Source organism: Tyto alba, unplaced genomic scaffold, assembly GCF_018691265.1.
Source record: "Tyto alba isolate M040663 unplaced genomic scaffold, T.alba_DEE_v4.0 Super-Scaffold_2, whole genome shotgun sequence".
NCBI lineage: Eukaryota > Metazoa > Chordata > Aves > Strigiformes > Tytonidae > Tyto > Tyto alba.
Genome location: NW_024881282.1, coordinates 89588741 through 89614228, shown reverse-complemented (window position 1 = coordinate 89614228; position 25488 = coordinate 89588741). Strand labels below are relative to the sequence as shown.

The following is a 25488-nucleotide window of genomic DNA, read 5'->3' as shown; positions in this document are numbered from 1 at the left end:
GAATAATAATTGCCTATGAGTCAGAATACATTCAGGTAAATTTGTGGCTAATGTGCCTGGCAGGGAGGTAGGACCTCTAACGTGCAGCAAAAGCTTGATTTTGCAAATAAATGTTCTCGCTGAGAGCCTGCTGCCCCCTCATCTGGTGGCTGGCACTTTTTCTTGGGGGAGAGGAAGAAATCCGGAAGGCTGGGGCCAACTGCTGTGTGCTGCCTTCAGCGTGTGTCCTGGATGTCTGTCTCTGACGCTTCTTCTAGAAGGCAGGTGTTGAAAAATCAGACCGCAGGCAAGACCGCCGCGGGGCCGGGAGCCCGGTTCGTCGCGCGTAGACGTAGGGAGAGCCGGTCCCCTCCCCCCGGGATTTGCCAAGGCTGGTGCTAGCACCCCTCTCTCCCTCCCTGTGCCAGGGTTCCCCGTCTTCGCCTGGAAGGGAGAATCCGAAGACGACTTCTGGTGGTGCATCGACCGCTGTGTCAACGTCGAAGGATGGCAGCCCAACATGGTGAGAGGGGGCCGCCCGTAAAACGCTCGGCGCGTGTTGAAGCGTGGGTAGCTCCCACCTAGAGAGAAGGAGGAAGGTTTAGTGCTGGTCCGTGTTTTCCTCCTGAATTTAGACCCAGCTTAGCAGTTAAGGCTTGGCCCTAACACAGCGTTTACCTCTGAAGTGCTTTACAGTTAACGACGCAGCGAGGGAAATGAAGTTTTCTCAGTCTGGCAGGGAGAAGGTGGTTTAAATGACCTCGGCAGGTGGATCTTGCCTCCCAAGCAAGGTTTTGTTTAACTGTTTCCTAAATAAGCACAGCTGCCTAAGTGCAAAGTTTATTGGGTGCTTAATTTGTTTCCAGAGTAGCTTGCTACAGTTTAAACCCAACTCATTTAATCTAGCCGGTAAAAAAATTACTCAAAGTCCCTACCTTCTGAAAAGGGGTTGCCTCCCTTTTACCGTATTAAATTAAATTCACCCTGATCTGATTTTTGCTATCTACGCATTTTCAGAACAAAAATGAGATTTTTAGGTGATTTCTGCACTTTAAGCCTGCTCTTCCTGCACAGACACAAAACCTCAGGTAGCCTAACTCCATCCTTTGCTGGTTTATTCTGCCCTTGTTTCTAGGGAAAAACAGAGAACCCTCAACTAGGTGAGTGGAATAATTTGCAGCTGTCAAATGTGTTGTTTTCAACATGCTTCCTAACAGGTTTTGAGCCCTGGAACTTATGATCTAAATTAGATGAAAAGTAATCAGAGGTGGAAGATAGGTGTGCGTCTGTACTGTTTGTTTGCCGATATCAGCTTGTTTGAGGTGGGTTTTTTTGCCCCTTCCAGTCTACACCTGCTCACTTCCCCGCTGTCGCCTTTAAAAAGAATCGTGAAAGTCAAAAAATCCACCCCCGGGCTACGAGTCGGAGTCTAGACACGATGGCAGCTTTCTTCTTCTTTTTGAGGAATAATTGCCCATCGAAAATGTCAGTAATTGAAGAAGTCAGTGTACCAGAATTCGTGTATTATGCTTTCCCAGGATCTCGTCAGACCTCTTGATCCTGCGACGTGTCGCCAGCCATCAGTGTATTTCCAGACCTGCTTCTGGAGCACCGGAATAATTGCTGGGGGGCCTCGGCTGCCTCGGGTCTAGCAGTTCCCAAAGATTTGCCCCCCAGATTTTGGCAGTCCATGTTTTTAGAGATAAGAAATAGGATGCTGGACACCGGGTGAAGAACATGTGTGGAGACGATCTTCTTCGTACGATTATTTCAGAAGGGAGGAGCCGGCCAATTTGGCCACAGCACAAGGTGAAATTTGCCCCTCTGGTCCGTCCAGCCTCAAGGCTGAAGCGAGATGGACCCGCTCTGCTCCCCGTGCTGATGGCAAATTTTGGAGTGTGCATCATAATTTTTCTCTCCTCTTGAGACTGAGAACTTGCCCCAATATCTCGAATCCAGGCAATGCGTCCCCGCGTTGTAGGACTGAGCCTGAGCGGCTGCTGCTGGCAGCCTGTGACTTTTGGATGAACCTAAATCTAACCTCTTTTCATAGAATCACGGGATGGTTTGGGTCAGGAGGGACCTTAAAGATCATCCAGTTCCAACCCCCCTGCCCCGGGCAGGGCCCCCTTCCCCCAGCCCAGGGGGCTCCCAGCCCTGTCCAACCTGGCCTTGAACCCTTCCAGGGAGGGGGCAGCCACAGCTGCTCTGGGCACCCTGGGCCAGCGCCTCACCCCCCGCACAGGGAAGAAATGTCTCTTGTTTTCTCTTCTCTTCCCATCAGCAAGCCGCCGGCGACACCGCCCGGTGTCACTGGTGATTACTCGTGGCCGTGCCGTGCGTCGAAGATGTTCCGTGCAGCGCTACCTGCCACGGTGTGATCAGATGGGAAATTCTCTCTCTCTGGACAGCGATTTAGCAACGTGCCTGCCTCTATCCAGCAAGAAATAATCCATTTGGACTCTTTATAAAAGAGAGTCTTTTATAAAGTACTCTTTATAAAGAGAGTCTTTTATAAACTAAAGTCTTTTTGGACTTTATAAAAGTGTGGAGTGATTCAGAGCGTAAGTACCCAACTTGCGCTTGTTGATCCATCCAACTTGTACTTGTTGACCTGAGATGAAAGTAGCACAGAAACGCATCTCCACTTCCAGGCTTCTACATCTTTAAGCTCAATAAAGAGAAGTGCAATCTCTTATTTCTACTTAAGAGAAAACAAAATCGGTCAGAGCAGTTTGGCAGCTCGCTGTAAGCCGCGCTGACAACATCAGGGCTTGAAATACACCCCAGGAGTCCCGTTTAACGTTGCTTCGCTGGCCCCCACCCGCCCTGTGTCCAGGCAGGCACTGCAAGGCGTGATGGAGCTGATCATGGAAATAAATACGGATCTCTCACAGTCCAAAAATGTGAATATTCAATGTTAGGGCTTTGGTGTGGCGCTGCTCCGCAGGAACAGCCAGCCACAAATACTGCGAGTCTCCCAAAAAAGACACCATGGCTTTTCTGATGGGAATAACAGACCTTCAGAGGAGCGCTCCGTCTGGACAGCAGTGGCTCAAGAGGGGGGTTTTCTCAAAAAATCTGAATCTGCAGCACTGAGGGTTTGGTTTCCTTCGCAGCATAAACTGATCAAGGCTCACGCTGCCGCCGGGGGATGTCGGTGCCGCCTCCGGCCATGCCTTCCCGCTACCTCCTTGCTTCTTCCCCAGCTATTTTCTGCAGGGAGTTATTCTCAACCACGTTGCTGAGCTAATCCTAGCTAATTTTAATCAGCTTGGTTTTGTGCAAGATCAACCGCACGGTGTTGGCTGTTGCTCCAGCTGCGTTGGAAGGGGGACAGGGTGAGACATTTGGTGGTAGCGGGGTCGTAGGTGGGTTAAAAGAGATTGTAAAATGGCACCCTGAGACATCAGATTCTTTCAAGGAAGAGAGGGAGATTTTCCGCTGGAGAAAACGTGCAATGGAAGGACTGAGGGAGTGAGAAGTCACAGCCCTTCTGTGCAGACAGCAGTGTGGAACTGCTTACTTGGAGAGAAAAGCACTGAGAGGAAAACACCTACCGAGGGGATACGGATGCACCAAATCGGTGAAAAATCATAAAAATCCAGGGTGAGTACTGCTGTGGAGAAGCACAACTAGCTCTCTGCTGGCGCTTGGTTCAGAGCACGGTCCCATCTCCAAAAAGAAATGTCCCAGAGGGCCCGGGGTGATAGGAAGATGATTTTTACAGGTGCGAGCTCTGCTCCGAGGTGGAGGTGCCCAAATCGAGAGGGAGGTTGATCCCCAGGTTTGCAGCTCGTGCCCCTCGGCGGGCGGCGGGCAGCGGCGCCCAGGCAGGGCAAGGCTCACATCTAGGCCGACTCCTTTGCGGAACGAAAAATCCTTTGCAGGGCAAAGAAAGGATTTTTTTTCCCAGAAAAAGAAATCTGCCTGGGAGGAATTTGAATGAAGGCAGATAAGCTGTGTAAAGCTGAGAAAAACTGCAGGAATATGGGGCACGTACCCCGGGCTTTGCTGTTGGCCCTTTAGGGCTGCTACACAAAGGTGACCTTCCATCAAAAATTAGTTCCTCCACGGATTTGGTTTGGGTTCTTTCGCCGTCTCCTGCCCTCCTAGGAAAGAGGAAACCGCCAACCCCCAGAACTCTTTCTTAGAAAGAGGATTATGTGCCCTATTAAATGGGGATTAATGAAACGAAGCCGTCCTGGGAGCCAGGCTGCTGAATTCCTACCTCGGCTGGCCCAGGAGAGCTTCTCAGCCCACTTAACCCTTACCTGCCGCCGCTTCCCAGCCTGCGAAGGGGAGGTGGATCTGGGGGGGGGGGGCCCTGGAGACTCAAGAGTCAGGTCTGCGTGGGAGACGCGTGCCGTGCTCTGGCAGGACACCGGGTGCTTTCCAGACACTCGTGGAGGAGCAGCCGCTACCCACGGCGCTCGCCTCCAGTGGGAAATCTTGCAACGTAGAGAGAAAAAAGGTTGTAATAGCCCGTAGCATTTCCAAGTAACTCCTTGCCCGTGGATGTCAGCGTGGTGGCTCTGTGAAGTGCACCCTGGTGTGTCGTGACAAAGCTCAGGAATGTCGTCGTCGTGCCCGCAGTGGGGCTTCTTCCCACCACTCGCTGGTGGGAGTGTTAATTTTTCCCCGGGTGGCTGCAGGCGCGGGCGGTAGAGGGTTTCTGCTGAGCTCCACCGCCAGCCAAGGAGCAGAGATGCTTCTGCCCAGGTTGGACATTTGCATTTTAGGACACCGGCACCGCCACACCAGTGGGCTGACTTGGGAGCCAGAAGTCTTGAACGTCGGTGCAGGGAACGTGCAAAGAGGAGGAGGGTGATGCTGATGATGCGGTCAGAAGTCTTGGATGTCGGTGGAGGGACTATGCAAAGAGGATGATGATGGTGATGATGATAGGGAGCACGCAAAGAGGATGATGATGATGATTCAGTCAGAAGTCTTGGATGTTGGTGGAGGGAGTATGCAAAGAGGATGATGATGATAGGGAGCACGCAAAGAGGATGATGATGATGATTCAGTCAGAAGTCTTGGACGTCGGTGGAGGGAGCATGCAAAGAGGATGATGATGATAGGGAGCATGCAAAGAGGATGATGATTCAGTCAGAAGTCTTGGACGTTGGTGGAGGGGCCGTGCACAGCGGAGGATGATGGTACTGATAATATGGGGCAGCGAGCTCTCGGCCAGCCCAGCGAGCACAGGTCCTTGGCACTTCACCTGCTGCTCGGTGAATTCTGCTCCCTGTTTTCTCTTGAGTCTGAATCTAACGGGGGTTGTCACACTGCCCACCTTGCTTGGGCGCCACCTGAGCCCACCTGGGTGAAACGCACGCGTTTGGGTTTTTTCCTTTCTTGCCTCTTTTCAGCTTTCCCAGACACCTCTTTATGGTACCCCGGTGGGTCCCTCTTTGAAGCTTTTACAGCTCAGCACCCTCCTTGGGATGTTGACACGTGGCAGGGAATGACCCAAAGTGGTTGGGGTTGAGGCCACGTTCGTTACGAGGAAGGTGTGTGGGTACACAAACAACGAGACTCCTAATAAACTCCACTGGCTGTCACTAGCAGTGAGATTTTCCATAATTACCAGAGATTCTGTACTTACAGAGGTAGACAATAAGCCTTGGCTTAAAGTCTTTGGTTATCCTCTGATGCTGTAGCACGCCACAAAAATACCTGGGTAACATCAACCCATCAAAGGTGTACCTGGATGTTTGTGTTACACCCCTAGCAGCGTTAGGACTTTGGTGCCCAAAGCCCTTACCCGACGTGTTTCTGTACACTGGAAAACACACACGCACCTGCTCAGCAGCAGAGAATAGACAAGCTCTTTTCTCTGCAATTTTTAGACTTCTGTGACCAAACTGTTTTCATGTCTGTCCTTTCCAAGGCACTTTTTCAAAGGGCACCTTTGCTTGCCCATCTTTAATGTTTTTATGAAAGCAGTAAGTCTCTGGCTTTCTCCACGGCTCTGAAATGCGTCATTAGGAGGAAATGGGTGGCTCGGGAGACTCGTGATCTGATAAAGAAGAGTTTTGTACTCCTGAGACAGGTTCAAAGGCAGGTGAAATGGGCAGAGACCCGGAGTTGTTGTCTAAAAGAGGTTCGGTATTTTTAATACGCAGTGTTTTATGATGTAGTTACATTATAATTGGCAATAGTAGCTCTGCACCCTCCTCCTCTTTCTCCATCCTCCTCCTCATCCATCCTCCTCCTCCTCTGTCCTCCTCCATTAGCAGTCATACCAGAAAAGCTGATGTCTCTCTGTGGATCAAAGGCGTTTCCATCTGTGCTTCAGGGAGACGGGGAGAGAGGAGCTTCCACCGCAGTTTTTCATGTTTCCTCTGGTCTCCTTATGAACACCAGGATCTGCCGCGTTCGTCTGGCCTCTTGCCTCTCCAGCACAGTATCGACGAAGCAGCCCTCCTGCTCTGAACGGCCGAGCAGAGCGGTCTCACCTAAGCTGTCACGATGTGGTGTTTGAGATGCCAAAACACGGGCTGGCTTAGGGATGATCTGAGCTTGTGATTTATCCCTTGTAGCTTTTTGGGGTGAGCAGGCTACCCTGGGTCTTCAGAGCGGTGACTTTGTGGTTATTTTTATTACAGATCTTGGATGACGGAGGAGATCTCACTCACTGGATTTACAAGAAATACCCCAACATGTTTAAGAAGATCAAGGGGATAGTAGAGGAGAGCGTGACTGGTGTCCACAGGTAACAGGGCAGGCTGGACTGTGGGCACGGAGATGTTTGGACCAAAAAAAGCATCTTCTGCCTCAGGGGACCGGTAGCAAAAGATCCCCAGGCTGTAAGATGTCACAGACTCGGCTGAGTGTTGAACCTCCTAATATGTGGTCTGGGGTTTTCCTTCAGCTTGGGCTTGGCTTTTCCGTAAGACCTGTTTTAAATCTCTCGTATAGTGGAAACAACAGACTCGGGACTACTGCTCTGAATTTCAGACGAGGAGTAGAAGCAGCTCCTGACTATTGCGCGGGTGGAAAAAGTGTACAAGGTCTTGGTTTTCCACCTGGGAAATAGGGGCAATGGTTATCTCACCTTGTCTTGCAGGTGAAAAAAGGAAAGGGTGAGGGTGTTGCACAAGAAGGGGTGGGCTTTGGAGAAAGTCAGGAGCGTAATCCTAAACGAAATCTCTGGGAAGAAGTGAGATTTGGGGAGAGGAAATGAGTCTCTAGTTGGGGTGGGAGTCCAGAGATGGAGAGCCAGAGACGGAGTGACATCCATCGGTCAGAACTGCGATGGGAGAAGGGGCTCCCGGGGTTCGGAGAGGTATCAGAGGTGCCTTTCCAGTGGCGTTAATCATATCACAGGTGACAGAACATTGGGGACTGAGGAGAAGAGCGGCAGACTCTGCTCTTTATTTTTGAAGGGAGAAAGGCTTGGCTGCAGCTCCTGGAGCTGGTGAGAGGTGCGGGCAGCCCTCGAAACGGGGAAACGAAATACTTGAAACAAGGGAGCGGCCGATTCAGGTTTGCAGCCAGTGGGGTCAAGAAAAGGACCCGATAATGTTCTTAGCATCGGGAATCTCTCCCGGTATGGGCAATTTTTGTGGATCTTTTGAGATCCTCAAAAGCAAAGCGATGTTAAAAACTGTTCGCCACGGTCTCGTGCCCGGAGGCGAGGTTGTTTTCTGAGGTTGGCGGTATCGATGCACGCGTGCAGGGAGCGCGTGCCCCTGACCCCCGGGGGACAGGCGGCGTGGGGACTGAGGCTCCCCGGGTGACAGAGAGACCGGGGAGAAGCCTGGGAGCGGCCTGCAGAGACCGGCCGAGGGGACACGTTCTCCCTCCCAAGGTCTGGAGCAGGGAGGTGATTTTCAGATCCTCTTCGTAGCCGTAGTGTAGCATTATAAATTATTTGTCAGTGGTTTTGCTGCTGCCGGGAGTTCAGTCTGCTCTCAGAAGTAGGAGGTGGGGTTGGTGTGTTCCCCACCCTGGTTGCTTCTTGTTCCGCGTCTCGGTGATTGCACTCCCACTGCTGTTCAAATGTTCTGCTGCAGGTGTTGATCACAGCAGCTTCACGTCGCTCGGAAAGTTGCCCTTCGGTGGCCATTCCTCTTTGTCCTGAGCAGTAGGAGCTTGAGGAATTACAGGAGCTCTCATGGTATCTGAAGCAGGATCGGGGGGGGGGTGTGTGTGTGTCATTTTGAGGAAGGCCGAGGACGGTTGCGATATCAACAGTTACAAGGCACGTGGAGTCTCGAGCACCTTCTGATCTGCTATTTGACGTTTTTATGAAATGCCTGTTGCCACCCTGGTAGTTCTTCAGTCAGGGGGGAAAACAGATACAAACATCAGTGGAAGGAAGCAAGCTATTTGTCCTCCTGAAACGAGGAGCTCCTACTGAAGGGTTGTGTTTGACCCTCCAGATGTCTGCTGCTCGCTCCAGCGAAGCAAGGACCTCAGGAGCACGCAACGGTAGAGTGTAGGGAACTACTTTTCCATTGATTACCTATTTCTTCCCGTGTTCATAACAGGCTGTACCAGTTGTCCAAAGCGGGGAAGCTCTGCGTCCCAGCCATGAATGTCAACGACTCGGTCACAAAGCAGAAGTTTGACAACCTGTACTGCTGCAGAGAGTCCATCCTGGACGGGTACGTACGTGGCCGCCCAAATGGGGTTGTGTCTCTTGCTCGGGTCGCGTTGGACCCCACGGGGAGCCGGGCCCGTGGGTCTGCCCTACCTGCCACTTTAGATCATTTTAGACCAACTGATGTGTCAGGGGAGAACAAAGACCCTTTATTACCCCTGGTCCATCCTATTTGTGTCAAAGTTGGGAACCTGCAGGGCATTTTGAGACAGCAGCTTACGTCTCTCTGGGTCTGAAGGCCCTAAGACAGTTGTACAGTTGTATGTAGAGCTCTACAAACATATGCACGGCCAAAAACAAACCTTGAATCTTGTGTTTGTAGGAGAACGATCTTGTAGCAAAGACACTGGCATCTCTAGAAGTCGCCGATTCAATATTTTTAACCCAGCTACATGTATGAATGGGGCACATCATTTAAATCCTGCCCCTGCTCCTCTTTTTTGTGGAAAGCACGTCTTGTCTTTTCCCAGAGAGTCTGGAAGACACATCAGATATTTTTTTAGCCACAGTGATAGGCGACGTTTGCCAGTGCCCTTCAAGGGAGCTCACACCGAGTCTTTGTGTTCTCAGGGTGATGTTGTCCTTCCACGCGTGTAGGTGACTCACATGCCTTTTCCCTTCTCGGTGAGGGTGACTGGAGCTGGGTTCAAGCCCTGCAGCTTCTCGTACTCCTCTGTGAGGACTTCAGAAGTCCTCACGTATGGCCACAAGACTCCTTCCCGTCCCTCTTACCTTCGTGGCATCAGGATAAAACCCATCGGTGTGTGCTGCGTGGGTGTGAGTCAGCCACCTGCTTGATCACAACATTTTTTGCCTTTCTAGTTTCCTTTTTTTTATCCTCTGAATATTCAAGAAACGGAAAGAAGATAGAAGAGGTTATGGTAGACCAAGACTTTATCTCATAACAGTGTCCAAAGTGTAGACTTAAGTCTGAGGATTAAACCCTGTCCTTCAGCTGAGCATAAATAGGTGCAGAAGTTGGGAACGACGGGGCTGGTGACTGCTTTACCCACCTCTCCCCACCCTGGCCCGGCAGGATTTACAGCCACATGCCGTACAAGCAAGCAGAAGTGTTTGCATCCCTCTGTGCTCCCTCCCCCAAATCCCAGTAGGCAGACCGTGGGACTGGGCCCAGCTCTGCAGCATCCTGATGGTGCTGCACTTTTTAGGATCGGACGGGAATCAGCCGCTGACGGATACGTGGGCACCAGGAACATGATGTATCTTCTGAGACTGCTGATCTTGAGATGCAGTGCAGAAGTTGTGATGTAGAGAGAGTGTAAATCGCAGTGATCTTTTTTTTTTTTTTTTTACCTCTCCCTCTCTTTTTTTTCTTTATTTTGATGGAATTGGGCGTCTGTGTCCCCGCCACCCCCACTGCCAAATTTTGTGAAAGCCAAGTGAGATTAGGACAAGTTTTATTCTTACAGTTCGAATGGGCGGACTGTGACGTGTTGCATCTGGTAGTGGTCCCAGTAGGAGGCAAGTAAGCACAGAAGCAAGGACAGATTTGACTTTCTGGACTGTTGTTGATACTGGTGAGATGACGACCTGAGAAAAGATTGCCTACTCCGTGGTGCGGAGGAGGAACCCTCTCCACGGAGAAGACTGCCTGCTTCCAGAGAAAAGCCTTTTTTCATGTTGGTGACTTGGGATGGCTTAAAGTTTAAACTAGCCTCAAGATCTGTGGTTCTCGGTTCCTTGCCGATGCAGAAATGTCTCCTCTTTAACCAAAGTCCCTCTGGCAGTGCTGTTGGTGGTTCACTGCCTTCGGTCTGCTAGCACCAGAGCTTCTCCGAGACCCAGCGCGGGCTTCCCTGTGGGTGACGGACTTTGCTCTGACATCTCTCTCCCAAATCTTGGTGGGATGGGTAGTAGAGTGCCTCGTTCTTCACCTTGGCTTTGAAGCGGTCATCCTGGTAGTGGTCATTGTCGTGGTTTAGGCCTGGTTGGCAGCCAACCACAATGCAGCAGCTCTCTCTCCCATCCCCTCCGGCAATAAGAAGGGACAGAGAGCCAGGCTTGGGGTTCAAGATAGGACTGGGATGGGGGAGAATCCCCCTTTATGGTCACGAGCAAAAGGCAGACTCGTTAGGGGAAGAAAAAAAGAACATACATTTATTACAGACACTAACAACACATAACAGAGTAGGACAGTGAGAAGCATTGCCACATCTTGAGAACACCTTCCCCCCACCCCTCCCTTCTTCCTGGGCTCAGCTCTGCTCCCGATATCTCTACCTCCTCCCCCAGTGGCGCAGGGGCAGGGAATGGGGGGTGCAGGCAGTGCTGCCACTTCCCTTATCTTCGGTGAGGGGAGTGTCTGGAACTTGTTCCCCCTGCTCCATCGTGGTCCCCCTCTCACAGGAGACAGTCCTCCACAAACTTTCTCCGACTTGAATTCCTCCCACGGGCCGCAGCGTTCCCCCCACTGCTCCGTCATGGGTCACTAACTTCCTCCGACTGGATTCCCTCCCACGGCTGCAGCCCTTCCCGAGCTGCTCCGGTGTGGGACACCCCCGCATGCTGCAATCCTCCCAGCACTGAATTACAGCAGCAGGGCTGCCTTTTCCCATGAGACCCCGGCCTTCTTCAGGCACAGCACCTTGATCAGCTGAGCAGGAGCAACAGGCCACAAATCAGTGTCTGCTCCACCGTAGATCTCCATGGGTGGCGGGGGGGGCCGCCCTGCCGTCTCCCCACAGGATACAGGGGGGTCTCTGCTCTGGCACACCTCCCCCCTCCTTTCTTCCTCCGTTCCCCCACTGACCTTGGTGTTCACTCAGCTGCAGCAACTCCTCCTCACAAGTCCCCCTGCTCCTCACCACGTCCCTTCTTAAATACATTATCGCAGAGGCGCAGCTGATGGGCTCAGTTTCCAAACAGAAGTGGAGCTGACTTGGAGCTGGGGGAGCTTCGAGAAGCTTCTCCCAGGGGGCCGCCCCGATAGCCCCCTCCCCTGCCACCAAAAAACTCCACCACTCACTCAACCCAGGACATTCATCTTGGCCAGGAGAGGTGAAGGAGACTCATGTTTGTAAAACCTGTGTGTCCAGATACAGGGGCAGGGAGACGACCCTTCAAACGCGTGCAAGTGCCATAGGAGTTAGCGAACCACCGAATGTGCTTCTCTGGACGATCCCCTGCACACACAGTTTCTTCCCCACATTTCCATCACGTGTTGTTCTAAAAGACTAAAGTTTGGGCTCGTTGTCGAGTCCAGCGGCGATGGTATCTGGCTCTTCCCTGCCAAGATGTTTTGTTACATGAGCCAGAACCTGACACTGCAAACGGCCGGTGGCTTCTCGCTCTTCCTGCCCACCAAAACTGGAAAAGTTCGATCAAAATCATCAGCTGGTCCCCAAAATACGCACAGCCTGTGAGGTTGCGGTGTGGAGCAGCGTACGCCAAGATGCGACGCGTCGTTAACTGGGCTTTGCTAGAAGTGATAATGGGCAAAGTGGTGGAACACGGAAAACGGGTGGTGAAACACGGCACGGGCTGCCCGGCGGGGGGGTGGGTGCCCCCTCCCTGGAAAGCTTCCAGGCCGGGTTGGACGGGGCTTTGGGCACCCTGGGCTGGGGGAAGATGTCCCTGCCCGTGGCAGGAGGGCTGGACTAGATGACCTTTAAAGGTCCCTTCCCACCCAAACCATTCTCTGATTCTATGAAAACATCTTGATGAAGTAATTCTTCTAATTAATTAGCCCTTCCTCTTTATTACGGCCGTGTCTCTGCTCCGTGGTCGCGGGATTCAAGGCGCACAAGGCAGCCTCTGCCGTGGGGGTCAGCTGCCCAGTGAAGAGTTGCCCCCAGATTTTGAGTTGAGGACACAACTTTTAGCTTCCACAGTAGTGAATGCTGCCAGCGGCTCAGAAACATGAAAAATCTTTAAAATCTTCTTTATCTTGCCTTCAGCTGTGGTGCATGTTGGACCTCTTGGGTAGGTGAGTTGGGATTTGGGTTAAGTCCGGCCCAGGCGTCTACAACTCAGCCAGAGAAAATCTGAGCGGAGGTGCAATTAAATCTGCTGTGGCTTTTATCTAAATTCTTTTGGAAATGTAAGGGAATTTCGCCTTCCCTGCACTGCTAACCTATTTACTTGTGCGCTAAAAATAGCCTGCAATGTAGGACACTCTTAGGGAGAAACCAGAAGGAAACCGAGTGGAAGGGAGAGCATTATTTGTGGAACACACTGGGATTCTGGCAGTAAACTACCACTTCCCTGCTTCTTCTGTAGTTATTTCTGTGGGGTATTTTGACTTTAGGAAAAAAATTAAGAAAAAACCTACTTTGGGAAAATACTTTAAATATTTCTAGAGTACCAAAACAAAGGGATCCAGAAAATTAGAACAGAACAAAACAAAATGAGATCCAGGCTCCAAATCTTGCCCTTCTCATGCGTTTCCCTGGGAGCGCCCACCCTCACCAGAGGAAAAAGTCAGTTTGGAGGTGCCCTCGGGGTCCCCTCTGCACCCCGAGCTGCTGTGTGTCCTCAGGGACGCGGGACAGGGCCGTGGGGTTTAGGAGGAGCCAACTGAGAAGCACGACTGTCCTTCGCATACCCTCAGCGGAACAGATCTGACTGCTGGTCTTTAATTGTTTTGTTTTGTTTTTTTTTTCCCTTTTTCTTTAGCCTTAAAAGGACCACAGACATGATGTTTGGAGGAAAGCAAGTGGTGGTTTGTGGCTACGGGGAGGTAAGGGGTTCATAATTTACACGCGGGTACTGCATGTGAAATGGGCACATCCTTCGCATGGCTTTATCCGACGGGGGGTTTCTGTCCTCGGGGCTCTTCTCTGCATCTGCAGGTGTCTTCAGACCTGGTGGGTTTGACAAAACTGGAGATTTTCTTGATTTCTGGCATATTCCTTTAGTAATAAACAGATACCAAACCTGAATCTTAAGAGACATGAATATTAAGTATTCTGAATATCTTTAATATCTGAATACTGACATATCCAGATATTAATATATCATATATTATCTTTTATATTTATATTATCTATTAGATTGTTTAATAAATTAGAATATTCAGAGGTGATGTTCTGCAGATGTGCCGTGCAGCCGCCGCGTCGCGTGCTGCCACGGAGTGAGGGAAGGGAAGTTAATCTTCACTTACTCCTGTGCTTTCACCCCCAAACGGAGGAATCCTCGCTGGAGGCGAGACTGGGGTATTCACCCTTCGGCAGTTCTTGCTGGGACCAGTTAACACCAGTTCTGGTGGGCTGTGCTGTGGCTGCTGTACGGAGACTCTTTTTTTTTTCCAAAGAGCTGAAATGGAACAGTTTTCTCACATGTAATCGCATTTTTGGGGAACCCTTGGTCAATTAACCGTTCCCCTGAATTCCCTTGCGAGCTGCACTGTATGTTCTGAGTAAAGGTTAAAGCTCATTAACCCTGGAGATTAAATCATTAAGCTTCCTAAATGGGGTAAAGGTTACAAGAGGCTCTTAAACTTTCCCTGACATAAGTGTAATCTCTTGTTATCCTGGTGCTTTCTAGATACCAGGATGTTTTGGGGTAAAAAGAACTCCCTGGGACAAAAAGCAGTAGCACTTCTGTATTTTTTGAGTGCCTCTCTTAGCTAGGCTGAGCCTGACTCTGCTCCGAGCCCAAATCCAGGAATTCCACGCGCCCAGAAACCGCGTGCGTGCCCCCAGAGCTGCTAAGAGGTTTGCAAAGGGCTCCCGGGGCTGCGGAAGGGACGCCCGGAGCCGTCCGTCCCCTGTCCGCCTCCCGCAGCGAGGAGCTCTCGCCGTCTCACCCTGCCTCTCTGCTCTTCTCCCTCCCCAGGTTGGGAAGGGCTGCTGTGCTGCTCTGAAGGCCATGGGCTCCATAGTGTACGTGACAGAGATCGACCCCATCTGTGCCCTCCAGGCCTGGTAAGCAGTCACACCGAGCCTGGCTTCTTCTTTAGGCTTTTTATGGGTTTGGGGTTTTTTTGGTTTTTTGTTTTTTTTTTTTTTTTTTTTCCCCCCCAGGAAAACCGTGGCTAAAACCCCCTCGGCAGCGGGCCCTCCCCTGAGGGACGCTGCTGAGGGGTTCGTGGCTTCTCTGCACCCTCTGAGGGACCCGCAGCTCTCTCCTAGGGCCAGAAAAGGCTCAGTCTATCTGCATCCCACCTGCCCTTGCGTAACCATAACCCCCAGCTGGCCAAGAGTTTAACGAGACGGCTTGCAAGAGTTTACTGATCCGGCTGGAAAGGCTGTTGAGGGGGAGCCCCGACCTTTGGAGCGCAAGCGCGGGCTTTGCCCGTGCGGTGCACACACCTCACCCCGGGGGTGGTTTGGTGTCGGGGACAAACCTCTCCTCGCTGACGCGGGGCTGCCCCCGCTGCCGTCACACCCCAGCTCGGTTCCTCCAGGCGAAGGTTGTTCCGGTGCGGAGCTGCCGCTCCCGCGTCCCGAGGGACAACACGGGACGCCACCACGAGAGCAGAGTCCCCCCAGTCGCCCAAAGCCTCATTAAACCCGCAGCTTCTTCCTAGCAGCAAGCTTTCAAAGGGCTGTGGCGGTGAGGAAACTAATGAGTCCTGCTTCGTTAGCAGAGCCGATCGGCTTCCGGTTTGCTTTGCGACCTTCACGGGTGGCACCATCCAGCACCCGCGTCTTGAACTGTGAATTGGGTCGTTTGCATCGACCTCATCCCCGACTCCGCATGAGGCAACGCCGTGCGGCTCCTCTCGTAAGGAGTTTGCAGTAGGGACAGAAAAAAAAAAAAAAAAAAAAAAAGTAAATGGGACGTGCGGCAGAAAAAAAACTCCTTTTTTTTTTTTTTATAGTAACTATGATTTTGCAGCTTGTGAGAGCCACAGAAATAAGTTCCCAGGCAGACTGTCAACAAATCCTAAAAAAAAAAAATCCTGCCCTTGTTACCCGATGCCCTGGGCACACCTTGCTTGGTGAAGTCAGGGAAGACTTGCTGAGCGCTCGGCACTTCTGAAGGGCGCGTAGGTGCCTAAATATGGATTGCAGAGTTAATGGCAGACATCTGTGGGTTTGGGGAGATGTGGGCTCTTTTGAAGGTGATCTAAATCCATATCAGAAGGGATTCTGTAGCGGGGGGGGGCGTATCTACATCTTCTGGATGTACTCTGCAGGAGTAGCAGCTTTAAAAAAAGCCACCTCAATTGAAAATTGAGATTTGCAGATGTAGAGGCCTTGACAGAAAATGTGAACACCCCCCCCGCAAATCTCTTTTCACTTCTCCCCACAACAATCCCAAATCCTCCAGTTTGGCTCCAGAAACCCTCCTAACGAATTGGGGTACGTGGCCCTTCGCACGCTGCGTTGCTGTGTCCAAGCCTGGCATTAGAAAATGAAAATAAGCATCTGAGAATCACTTGATGATGTTTGTTTTGTTGTTATGTTGTTTGTTTTGCTTTTTTTTTTCCCCTCTATTTTTGACGTGGTTTTGCTGCTTCCTGGACTACTTTTTCCTCCCACCTCTCCTCTCAGCATGGATGGATTCCGGCTCGTGAAACTCAATGAAGTCATCAGACAAGTTGACATCGTCATCACCTGCACAGGTGCGCGGTCCCCGGGGCAGGGGGGCGGGTGGTGAGGGATGCGGACCCCGTAATCGGGGCCGTCTTTTTCCCGCGGGAAAAGGTAAAAATGCGGGGAAAGCGAACGTGGGTGTTTATCAGGGGCGTTGCTGTCCGGCAGGCAACAAGAACGTGGTGACCAGGGAGCACCTGGATCGGATGAAGAACAGCTGCATCGTCTGCAACATGGGGCACTCCAACACCGAGATCGACGTGGTGAGCGCGGGGGGCGGCACGGGGTGACGGCGCTTCCGGGGCCCCTCGGCAGCCGTGTCTGACCCCCGGGAGGAGATCAACTAACCCACGGCTCCCCACGGCTCAGCGGGCACCGGCAGACGCGTCGCTGGCATTCCTGCCATCCCAAAGGATGCCAAGCAGCCAGACAAACTTCGCCAGCTTCCAGCCGAGTGTCTGGTGTCCGCCAGCCTCGTCCCTTCCCCTGGAGAGCCGGTGACCCGCCCTCCCCAGCCCAATCCCCCTGCTTTTGTGTTACTACACCATTAAGAACCCAGCCAAGGGTTCAGCTTGGTACAACACAGCACGCTCAACCCCACCCACGCTTCACCGGGCGGCATCAAATCTGCACATCTGTGCTTACAGATGAGTGGAAAAACAGGAGGGTCGTGTCTGACGGTCAGTGGAGAATTGCCCGGCCAAACTCACGGGTTTAAAGCCTTTTCCTGTGCTAGAACGAAATGACTGCAGCCATTCACAGTTTAGTTGGTGACCGTGAAGCCTCTTCAGCCAGAAGAGCTTGAACAATAGTTGTTGCTGGAGCTTTGATGTATTGTAATTGTAAAAATGGTTCCAGGTTATGATTCATAAAGGTTTCATTGGTCTGGGACTGTGACTGGACCCAAAGGAAACTATAAGCCCGGGACAATGTCAGCGAGTTGCTTCCTCTTTTCATTCCTATTACGTAGCTTCTGAGTTTTGATCCTTCGCCAGTGCTTTCATTATTTTAACACCCTGTTTCAGGCGAGCCTGCGTACACCCGAGCTGACCTGGGAGAGGGTGAGGTCCCAGGTGGACCACGTCATCTGGCCAGACGGGAAGAGGATAGTCCTTCTGGCGGAGGTGAGTTGCAGGCCAAGGAGCAGGAGTTGCAGCCTGTTTCTTCCGGGGAAGAAAACAAGGGCTGGAGGAGCAGTGGAGCTGAAAATCATCTCCCGGGCCTCAGCAGCTCAACGGTCCCTTGGTTGAAAGGTTTGGTGTAACCCTGCTTTGGCCCATGAGTTACTAGAATGCAAAGAAGCTCCTGTGGTTTTCTTTATCTTATGCTGGGGTGTCTTCCCCAGGGTGCTTCTATCAGATTTTTCTCTTCTCAGTAGTTTGACTGAGTCGTAAGGGCCACCAATGTCTTGGGATTGGAGTGTGTGTGATAAATGGTGTTGCCTCCCAAAAGGGACGCATTTCACCGGCCGTTCTCGTACCTTCTGTAAGGCTGGCCACTGGTTTTGGTGCTGTGTTGAGATAACAAGCCTTTTCTTGCTTCCCAGGGCCGCCTGCTGAACCTGAGCTGCTCCACCGTCCCCACCTTCGTCTTGTCCATCACGGCCACCACGCAGGCGAGTTGGGCTTGGGCTGAGCCAAAAGCCGCGTCTCGCTCCGTAGCGGGCGACAGTTACTTACCTAAGTGTCTTCTCCATCCAGGCTTTGGCTTTGATAGAGCTGTACAACGCTCCCGAAGGCCGCTACAAGCAAGACGTGTACCTGCTGCCTAAGAAAATGGGTAAAAAAAGTGCTCGTTGCCTTCTCTTTTTTGGTTTTGAGATCCAACAGAGGGGAGGTTTTGCTGGACGGCGGGGCAGCGCAGCCTCCTGGGCTCTCTTGGTTTGCCTCCCTGCCAAGCTCTGGGTCTTCCAGCAAGTTCTTCCCGCTGGGCCTGGGCTCTTCTCTAAATCGGAGGCGGCGTTTCTCCGTCCCACCTGGGGAAAACGGGCTGACGTGCTCAGGGGGGGCCGTGGGAGTCCATCCGTGCTGACGCTGGGGGTTTTCACGCGGGGCTTCTGCCAGCAGAGCTGCCTTCGTCGGCCACGAAAACGCGTAGTCCCTGACCAGCAGCCCCGGCAGCAGAGCGCCCTGCTGAGGACACAAGCCATACTGACCACGCTTTTGCTGCAAAACTGGACTTCCTGGCGTTAGTTGGGGTTTCGGAGAGCAGGTGCAGCTTGGCCCTAGCGTGGGCGTGCGGTGTCACCCACCAGTGGCTCCAGCGTCAGTAGAGCATCCGAGCTTGCCCCGGGGGCACAGCGTAACCCGGCAGCAGACCCAGGAATCCTGCCAGAAGGGTGTTTCAGAGAAGGGTTTTCCCCTCTAACTCAAAATAGATGAGAGCCTTGGTTTTCCCCGTTGGGGGTGAAAAGCAGCCCTGCAGTTTAGCAGCAGAGGGGTGAGGAGTGATGCGTTTCCCAGCTGGGGCTTTAGGGACTGGGTGCACAGCGGGAGCGGGCTCGTTACCTTCCCCTGGCCTGTACTAACGAGGCTTGAAATCCTTTCAGACGAGTACGTGGCAAGCCTTCACCTCCCAACGTTCGATGCCCACCTGACAGAACTCACGGATGAACAAGCAAAATACCTGGGACTGAATAAAAACGGCCCTTTCAAACCAAACTATTACAGGTGCTGCTCCTCGGGCTCTCTCCTTCTTCGGCCGGGAGCGTGGGGTTACGCGTGCGGGGTGGGCAGGAGGGACGGGGTTTAATCCCACCGGTCCCCTGAGAAGATACCACGGGCTTTCTGAGAATTCCCATCGCCCCGGAGAAGGTGGCGCGGCCGGGAAGGGGCCGGCGCGGTCGGAGCGGTGAGGCAGAGCGCCTGGCAGGACACGAGCCCTTTGTATCTGGCAGCAGCTGTCGCCCCGACGTGGCAAATGGCAGCGTGATGCCATCCGGCCAACTCGGATGACAGCTTTATTTTTAAAGTTTGATGAAGGATGAGTTGGCGTGGAGCAGCGATGGCTCTCCTCCCCCAGCGCGAGCTGGGCTGATCCCCCCAAAATAATAATAATTTTCAGTATGAGCCCCCTGCATCGCTTCCCTTGCCGGGCTTCTGTTTGCAGCCAACACTGCGATGCATTTTTTTTACCCTGAAAACGAAACGGATTTGCACAAACACAGATCAGCTTGTCAGGGGGGTTGAAGCCCAGATCCTTTTCTTGCAGGAAAAGGCATTTTCTTGGCGTGCAGGTCTTCAGCGCTCCCGCGAGAGCAGCGCCGCCCCGAAACGCTCCGGTTCTGGGGGGTCTAGTGGGTTTTGTCACTGAGTGAGGGGAGACCCCCAGGTGCACGGCGCCTCTTTTTCTGGACGTAACGGGCAGTTAGACCTCACCCCCATGCAGCTCAACAGCTTGCTTCGGTAAAGCAAGCACCTCTCTCTCCTTACACGTGGCTTCGTTTGCGATGCAAATTACCTGCTTTTAGTTCCCGGTCTAACAGGAGCCTTCCTGATAAATTCAGCCAGTTTGAGCCAGGCTTTGGTGTTTAAGGCATCTGTTCTTGCACCGTTGGTGCCGCCTTCCCAGTTTCTGAGCCGACGTGGCCACAAACCAGTGGGGCTCAGTCCCTCAACCAGTCGGGCACCGTTGAATTTTCCCCTTCCCGTGCTGGAAGCGAGAGGCAGCGTTCAAGCAGCGAGGGCAGGCGGCTAAATATAATGTGGTATTTGTGGGGGGAGGAGATGAGGACCGAGTCCCTTTCTAAATCATTTCTTTTCTCGGCGTCTACTCCTCCCAAAACACAGCGGGTTGATGCTGGGGGAGCTTCCTGCCTCCTCCCCAGCAGCTCACCAAAACCTCCTTTTCTCTTCTTTTCCCCAGATATTAAGTTCCTGCCGCTGCATCCCGGAGAATCGCGAGGAACAAGAACCCAAGTCTTTTCTCAACTACTGTACAGGATGAAACAGCGCAAGCTTCCTAAGTTAGAGCCGGGCTTGCTCACATAGTAGACAGTGTGTTTAGGTTATTTATTTATTAAATTAGAATACTGTACATGCGGCCTCTGCCACTGGTGTACGTACTGCCACGGGACTGGGAGACGGTGGATTTCTTTCCGTTTGTTTCATTTTTCTCTTCGGGTTGTTCTTTTGCGGGGCTGGGAGGATGGGGGGAGGAGGCGAGGGAGGAGCCGGCGGAATCGAATCGCGGCGACGTGCGTGGAGCGGTCCGTCGTCACCGTGAATCCGAGGCGCGCGGCGGGAGCCGCGGGGCCCGGCTTCGAGGTCGGTCGCACGCTCGTTGCTTTTGGTTTCCTTCGCACCCCGGCGCTTCTTCCAGCGGAGCGGGATCCCGGCAGAGCCGGCCGGGTTTGCGTTTCTCACGCCATTTGACGACGCAGCCGAAAACCTCGGGCGCTGCCGGGTGCCGCCTTGGCAGCCGAGCGGTAAACCTGGCCGGCGATCGCTGGAGAAACCTCTCGTGGTTCTTGCCGAACTGCCCGAGGGACGGTTCTGCCAGCGAGTCGGTGAACTTCGCCTTAGCACTGCTGAAAGCTGTAACGAAGGGTCCGGTCGTTAGCGCCAGCCGGGGATCGCCCCTCGCGCGCGGGAGGAGCCGGGAGGGCAGAGCGGTGCCCGCTCGGAGGCAGGCGTGCTGGCGGCGGGGGTAGGACCCGGCACCGCTCCCTTCATGGCAGCTCCCGCAGTTATTTTCCTGCTGCTTAACGTTACGAGTGCCAACCTCCTGCGGTTCAACCAAAGTCGGGTGCCCGGTGGGGCTACGGGGCAGCCCCGCGCGCCCGCGCCGGCGGAAGAGCCTTGCAACCTCGCCGGCAAATGCTGCTCACGTGGCGGGGAGCTCTTCCAAACCCAAGCAGAGCTCGTCGGCCCATCCCGGCTGGGAGGACCCGTGCCCACGCGAGGCCTTTCTCCAGCTGAATTTCAGTCCTCATTGGAAGTCTTTGGAGTTTTATTTTCTAGTAATATTTGTATGATAAAATCTGGAAATCCCCTTTGAGTGTATGAGACGTACGCCGGAGTAATCCCCACCCCGATTTTGTGCTCGGGGAAGAGTTCAGCATCGCTAAACCCCTTCAATCACCTCAAATCTTGATGCATCAGAGCCAACGGAGAGCAAATTTGCCGTAATTACTCTTTTTAGCCCAGGATGTCCTGCCTGAATGCTGTGGACAGCACAGCACGCTTACCAAGGTGACTTTCGAAGCCTCTGTGTCTCATCGGAGTCACTTTTATGATTCACATGGAGAACACGGTCCTTCTAAATGAAAATTGCCCGACCCCGTGAGCTCAGAAGCCTTTATCCTCTGGTTGCTGCTTTGGTACCCGAGTCCCTCATCAGCTACAGATTCTTGTTTTGTCCTCACGGACATTGTTTCTTTGCCATCATAGAAAAACTCTTTTGTGGCAGCTCGTTCACGCACAAGAAAGGAAAAACCGTGGAGTTACGGTCTCAGCAGCCAAGTCCTTCTCGTGGCTCTTCGTGCCGAGGTCTGAAGTCAGCTTGAGCACGAGCTGCTGGTCTTTGGAGCAAAGAGCCTCCTATGCCTGCATATTCCAAATTTCTCGTTGAAATTTCTCAAAGCCTAGGAGGAAAGGGCCTTGAGGAGTCGTTACGGCTTTGGGGTGACATTGGGGCTTTGGGGAGACTTTGAGAAGACCCTGAGGAGACGTTAGGCCTCTGAGGAGACCTTCGGGCTTTGAGGAGGCTTTGAGAAGACCTTGAGAAGATATTGGGGCTTTGAGGAGACCTTCGGGCTTTGAGGAGGCTTTGAGAAGACCTTGAGAAGATATTGGGGCTTTGAGGAGACCTTCGGGCTTTGAGGAGGCTTTGACAAGACCTTCGGGCTTTGAGAAGACTTCGAGGAGACTGATCACTAATGACAAACTCAAAATAATCTCCACTCATGAATTTTACCCAGACCCTGAGATTCTGGGGAAGAATCCCCTGAGCTATTTGAAATGTCACGTTCGGGCCTTTCCCCGCGCTGGAGTGCCTTGGTGCGGCTCAACCAACGGACCCCAGAGTTTCTGTCGCTCTCTGCAGAGGCACAGCGTGAAATCCCGCTCTCGGTCAAGGCGCGACGCGGTTGCGGGGTCACGTGGAGCGAAGCAGCTTTTGGAAAATGGGTGTCGCAACCGCTTCTGCCCCCCGGGAAATCCCCCTCCAGCCGCGGGACCCTTCGGTCCAGCTCACGCAGTCGCTTACCTCCCCCGTCTCCGTCGCTTGTGCAGCATAGGGTGGTGCTGTCCTCATCCGTGAATCCCTTCGTGACGATTTTTAAGCCCGTTTTATCTTCCAGGTAGGTAGGAGAAAAAGAAAAAAAAAAAAAAAAATTAATAATAAAATCCCAACTGGCTTTTCCCACCTCGATTTTTAAAGCTCTTCTCCATGTCGTTCTGCTTCTTCTGTAAGCTTTTTTGCTTGCTTGGCTTTTTCCTAATCAATCTGGAATCATATTCTGTGATCATCTCTAAATTAAATGTGTAATGGGTTGTTTGGGTTTGGGTTTTTTGTTTGGTTTTTTTTTGTTTTGTTTTGTTTTGTTTTTTTTTAAATGTAACACATTTTTAAAGAATTAGGAAAAAGGAGATTTAGGGAACACCAGCAAAATTATTTAAGGAAATTCAATCTGTTCTGAACTTTAGGAATAATAAGACAAAACCTGTCATCAGCCTGCAGTGAGGAAACGAAAACTTCACAAACGTAACATTTTCAAAAGGATGTTTTAAATATTAATGTCTGAGTGATTGTATTAGATCAGCAATAAAGACTCTGTAATCTCAAAACACAAATAAAACATTGGAAAAACTCAGCTTCTCCGGAGCATTTTGGGGGTCTGGCAGGAGCAGATGGGGAATTTTTTGGGGGGGATGTGAGGGATGGCGATGCCCTGGGTTGGGGTTGGGGAGGTGCCCCCAAACCCGGCGCCCCGCGTTCCCACCGCTGCCGTAGGGAACCCGGGTGGGATCGCTGCGGGGGCGGCCTCGTGGCCTTGGGGCTGTTTTGGCTCTTGCTGCCGCTGCGTCCTTGGGGAGCGATGCCGAAAAAAAAAAAATAAAAAAAAAAAATTCCTTTATTTCTCCTGTCGCCTCGGAACGCAGCCCCCGGGGTGACCGAGGGAAATCCCGACCGAAAGACTTGGGTTTGCCAACCGCTGGGAAGCGATGCGGGACACGAGCGGCGCCGGGGTGGGGCGTCCAGCGGGGTCACCCCCAAAAGTAACCGTGTGTGTCCCCCCAACACGCCCCGTACTGGGGGGGGGAGAGGGGGGGAGGGAGGGAGGGGGAACCCCCGATCTCCCCCACTCCAGGAGCTGCTTTGAACCAAAATTGTGGTCACGGGGGGTTTGAACCACCCGACTGGGCGGGTGGTGCTGGGGGGGCTCTGCGGGGACGGGGACCCATGGCCGCTGCACCCCCCATGGCCAAACCCCCCCCGCACCCCCATTAGCCCCACGGGCACCTCTCACTGCCCCCCAGCACCCCTCAACCCCAAGAGACACCCCCAGAACCGCCTCCCCCAATTCTTTGCTCCCAGGGGCACCCCACGCCCCCCCGAAACTTGTCACCTCCAGGCCCCCCCCGCCAATTATCCCGGGGATTCCCCCCCCCGCGAAGCCCTCCTGACCCCGCCCCCCGCCCAATGGTGGGGCGGGGGGTGTGTCCTCCCCCGCCCCGACCAATGGGGGCGTCGGGGGGCGGGGAGAGGGGCGGGGCGAAAGGCCCGGCCCCCACGTGCTCGGCGGAGCGGCAGAGGCGGCGGCGGCGGATGGAGGCGGCGGGAGCGGCCGCGGCTCCGGCCCCGGCCCCGGCCCCGGCCTCGGTTCCCGGCCCGGTCAGGGGTCGCCCGGCCCAGCCCCCGCCGCAGCCCAAGGGCCGGGAGCTCTTCAGGAACCAGCGGAAGGAGTCCGAGGTAAGGGCGGGGGGCGACGATTCTCAGTCCCCCCGCCTCTTCCCCCGGGTTCCTTCTCGGCGTGGGGACACCGCAAATGGGCTGGGGGTCCCTGCCCCCGGGGGTTTGGGGTCCCTGCCCCCGGGGGTTTGGGGTCCCTGCCCCCTGGGGTTTGGGGTCCCTGCTCCCGGAGGTTTGGGGTCCCTGCCCCCGGGGGTTTGGGGTCCCTGCCCCCGGGCTTTTGGGGTCCCTGCCCCCGGGCTTTTGGGGTCCCTGCCCCCGGGGGTTTGGGGTCCCTGCCCCCGGGGGTTTGGGGGTCCTTGCTCCCCTGCGGAGCTGTGGTTGGAAGGGGCCCGATCCAGGCTTGGGGGACATCCCGGTCCTGGGGGTGGCCCCCCACCCCACTCTGAGGGTTTGTGGCGTCCTGCGGGGGTGGGGGGTGCCCAGTCTGGAGTGACGGGGGTCCCCACGGAGGCTGTGCCCGGCCCTGGCACCTCCCCGCCCCACTCCCAGAGCTGGCAGTGGGGTTTTGGGGTCTCAGCTGGGGTCTGGGCTCCCCCCACACCCTCCAGGCACCCACTTGCCCCCAACCTCCTCACCAGGGTTCGGGGGGGCCGCAGTCCCCTCCACCACCCTTCACCCCTCCTGCCCAAATAACGGCACCACTCAACCCCTCCCCGGGCCGTGTCACCGCCACTGCTCTGCCCCGGCTGCGCCCGGTCGGCTTTGTGGGTGCCAGGCGGGGGAAGCAGGACCAGGCTAAGGCCACCGGGATCTGACGTCCCCGGCCACCATAAACCCACCGCAGGACCCCCGTGAGCAGAGGTCGGGAAGACTTTGCTTCCCCACTGAGGAGCTGCAGCTCGAGGAGGCTCAGCAGGGACCCCTGACCCAAAAAGGGTCCCTCTTCCCGGGGGGGGGGACAGTACCTGAGTCGTGGCCCTTGAGCCCTGCCCGTGAATTTGGGGTTTGCTTTTTTCTCCTCTCTGGCTCAGCCTCGCCAAGCGGATTAGTGCTGCACGCGCTCCGCCAAATTCCTCGTCGGCTTTAGCTCCCCGAACCGCCCCACCGGCTTGGCTGCAGAAATTGGGTGAGAAAGCAGCATTTCTGAGCAAGCCGGGCTCAGCCCGGAGCCGCGCATCCTCCAGGGTCATCAATATTAATCATGATGCTGCACGTCAGTTCCAGCCCGGCTGCTGAGAAGGGATGCTGGGACTCAGAATGAGAAATTATGTTAATTTAGTTGATTCTCCATTCATGTGTTCCCTTCCCGGGGCACAGTGGCGCGATGCCAGCGTTGGGTCATCTGGCTGTGGCCACCCACTCCCTGCCCCGCCGTAATCCTCCGGCGAAGTTTCATGCTCCAGTTCCTCATCCACAGGGGAGGAGGAGGAAGATCCACAACCCTACGGGCTTCAAAAGGGCAAAGCCTGGCCCTGAAAGCTGTCAGATCTGGGATGTTAAGGACAGAGCATGGGGGGGGCGGGTCTGCATCCTCCC

The 25488-nt window shown here is 53.8% G+C and overlaps 1 protein-coding gene across 3 annotated transcripts in view; it reads left to right on the top strand.

Moving 5' to 3' along the window:
- The window catches only part of AHCYL2 (adenosylhomocysteinase like 2), a 111391-nt gene extending 91261 nt beyond the window's left edge, over positions 1-20130 (top strand). For all 3 annotated transcript variants that reach the window (XM_042791942.1, XM_032986776.2, XM_032986777.2), the window contains exons 6-17: positions 408-502; positions 6594-6700; positions 8481-8597; positions 13229-13292; positions 14390-14478; positions 16054-16124; positions 16264-16358; positions 17121-17219; positions 17642-17710; positions 17796-17874; positions 18644-18764; positions 19960-20130. In XM_042791942.1, coding sequence (XP_042647876.1) covers positions 408-502; positions 6594-6700; positions 8481-8597; positions 13229-13292; positions 14390-14478; positions 16054-16124; positions 16264-16358; positions 17121-17219; positions 17642-17710; positions 17796-17874; positions 18644-18764; positions 19960-19966 — 1013 coding nt within the window. In that variant the 3' untranslated portion in view covers positions 19967-20130. The remainder of the gene's footprint in view (positions 1-407; positions 503-6593; positions 6701-8480; positions 8598-13228; positions 13293-14389; positions 14479-16053; positions 16125-16263; positions 16359-17120; positions 17220-17641; positions 17711-17795; positions 17875-18643; positions 18765-19959) is intronic.
- Positions 20131-25488: the final 5358 nt, after the last annotated feature.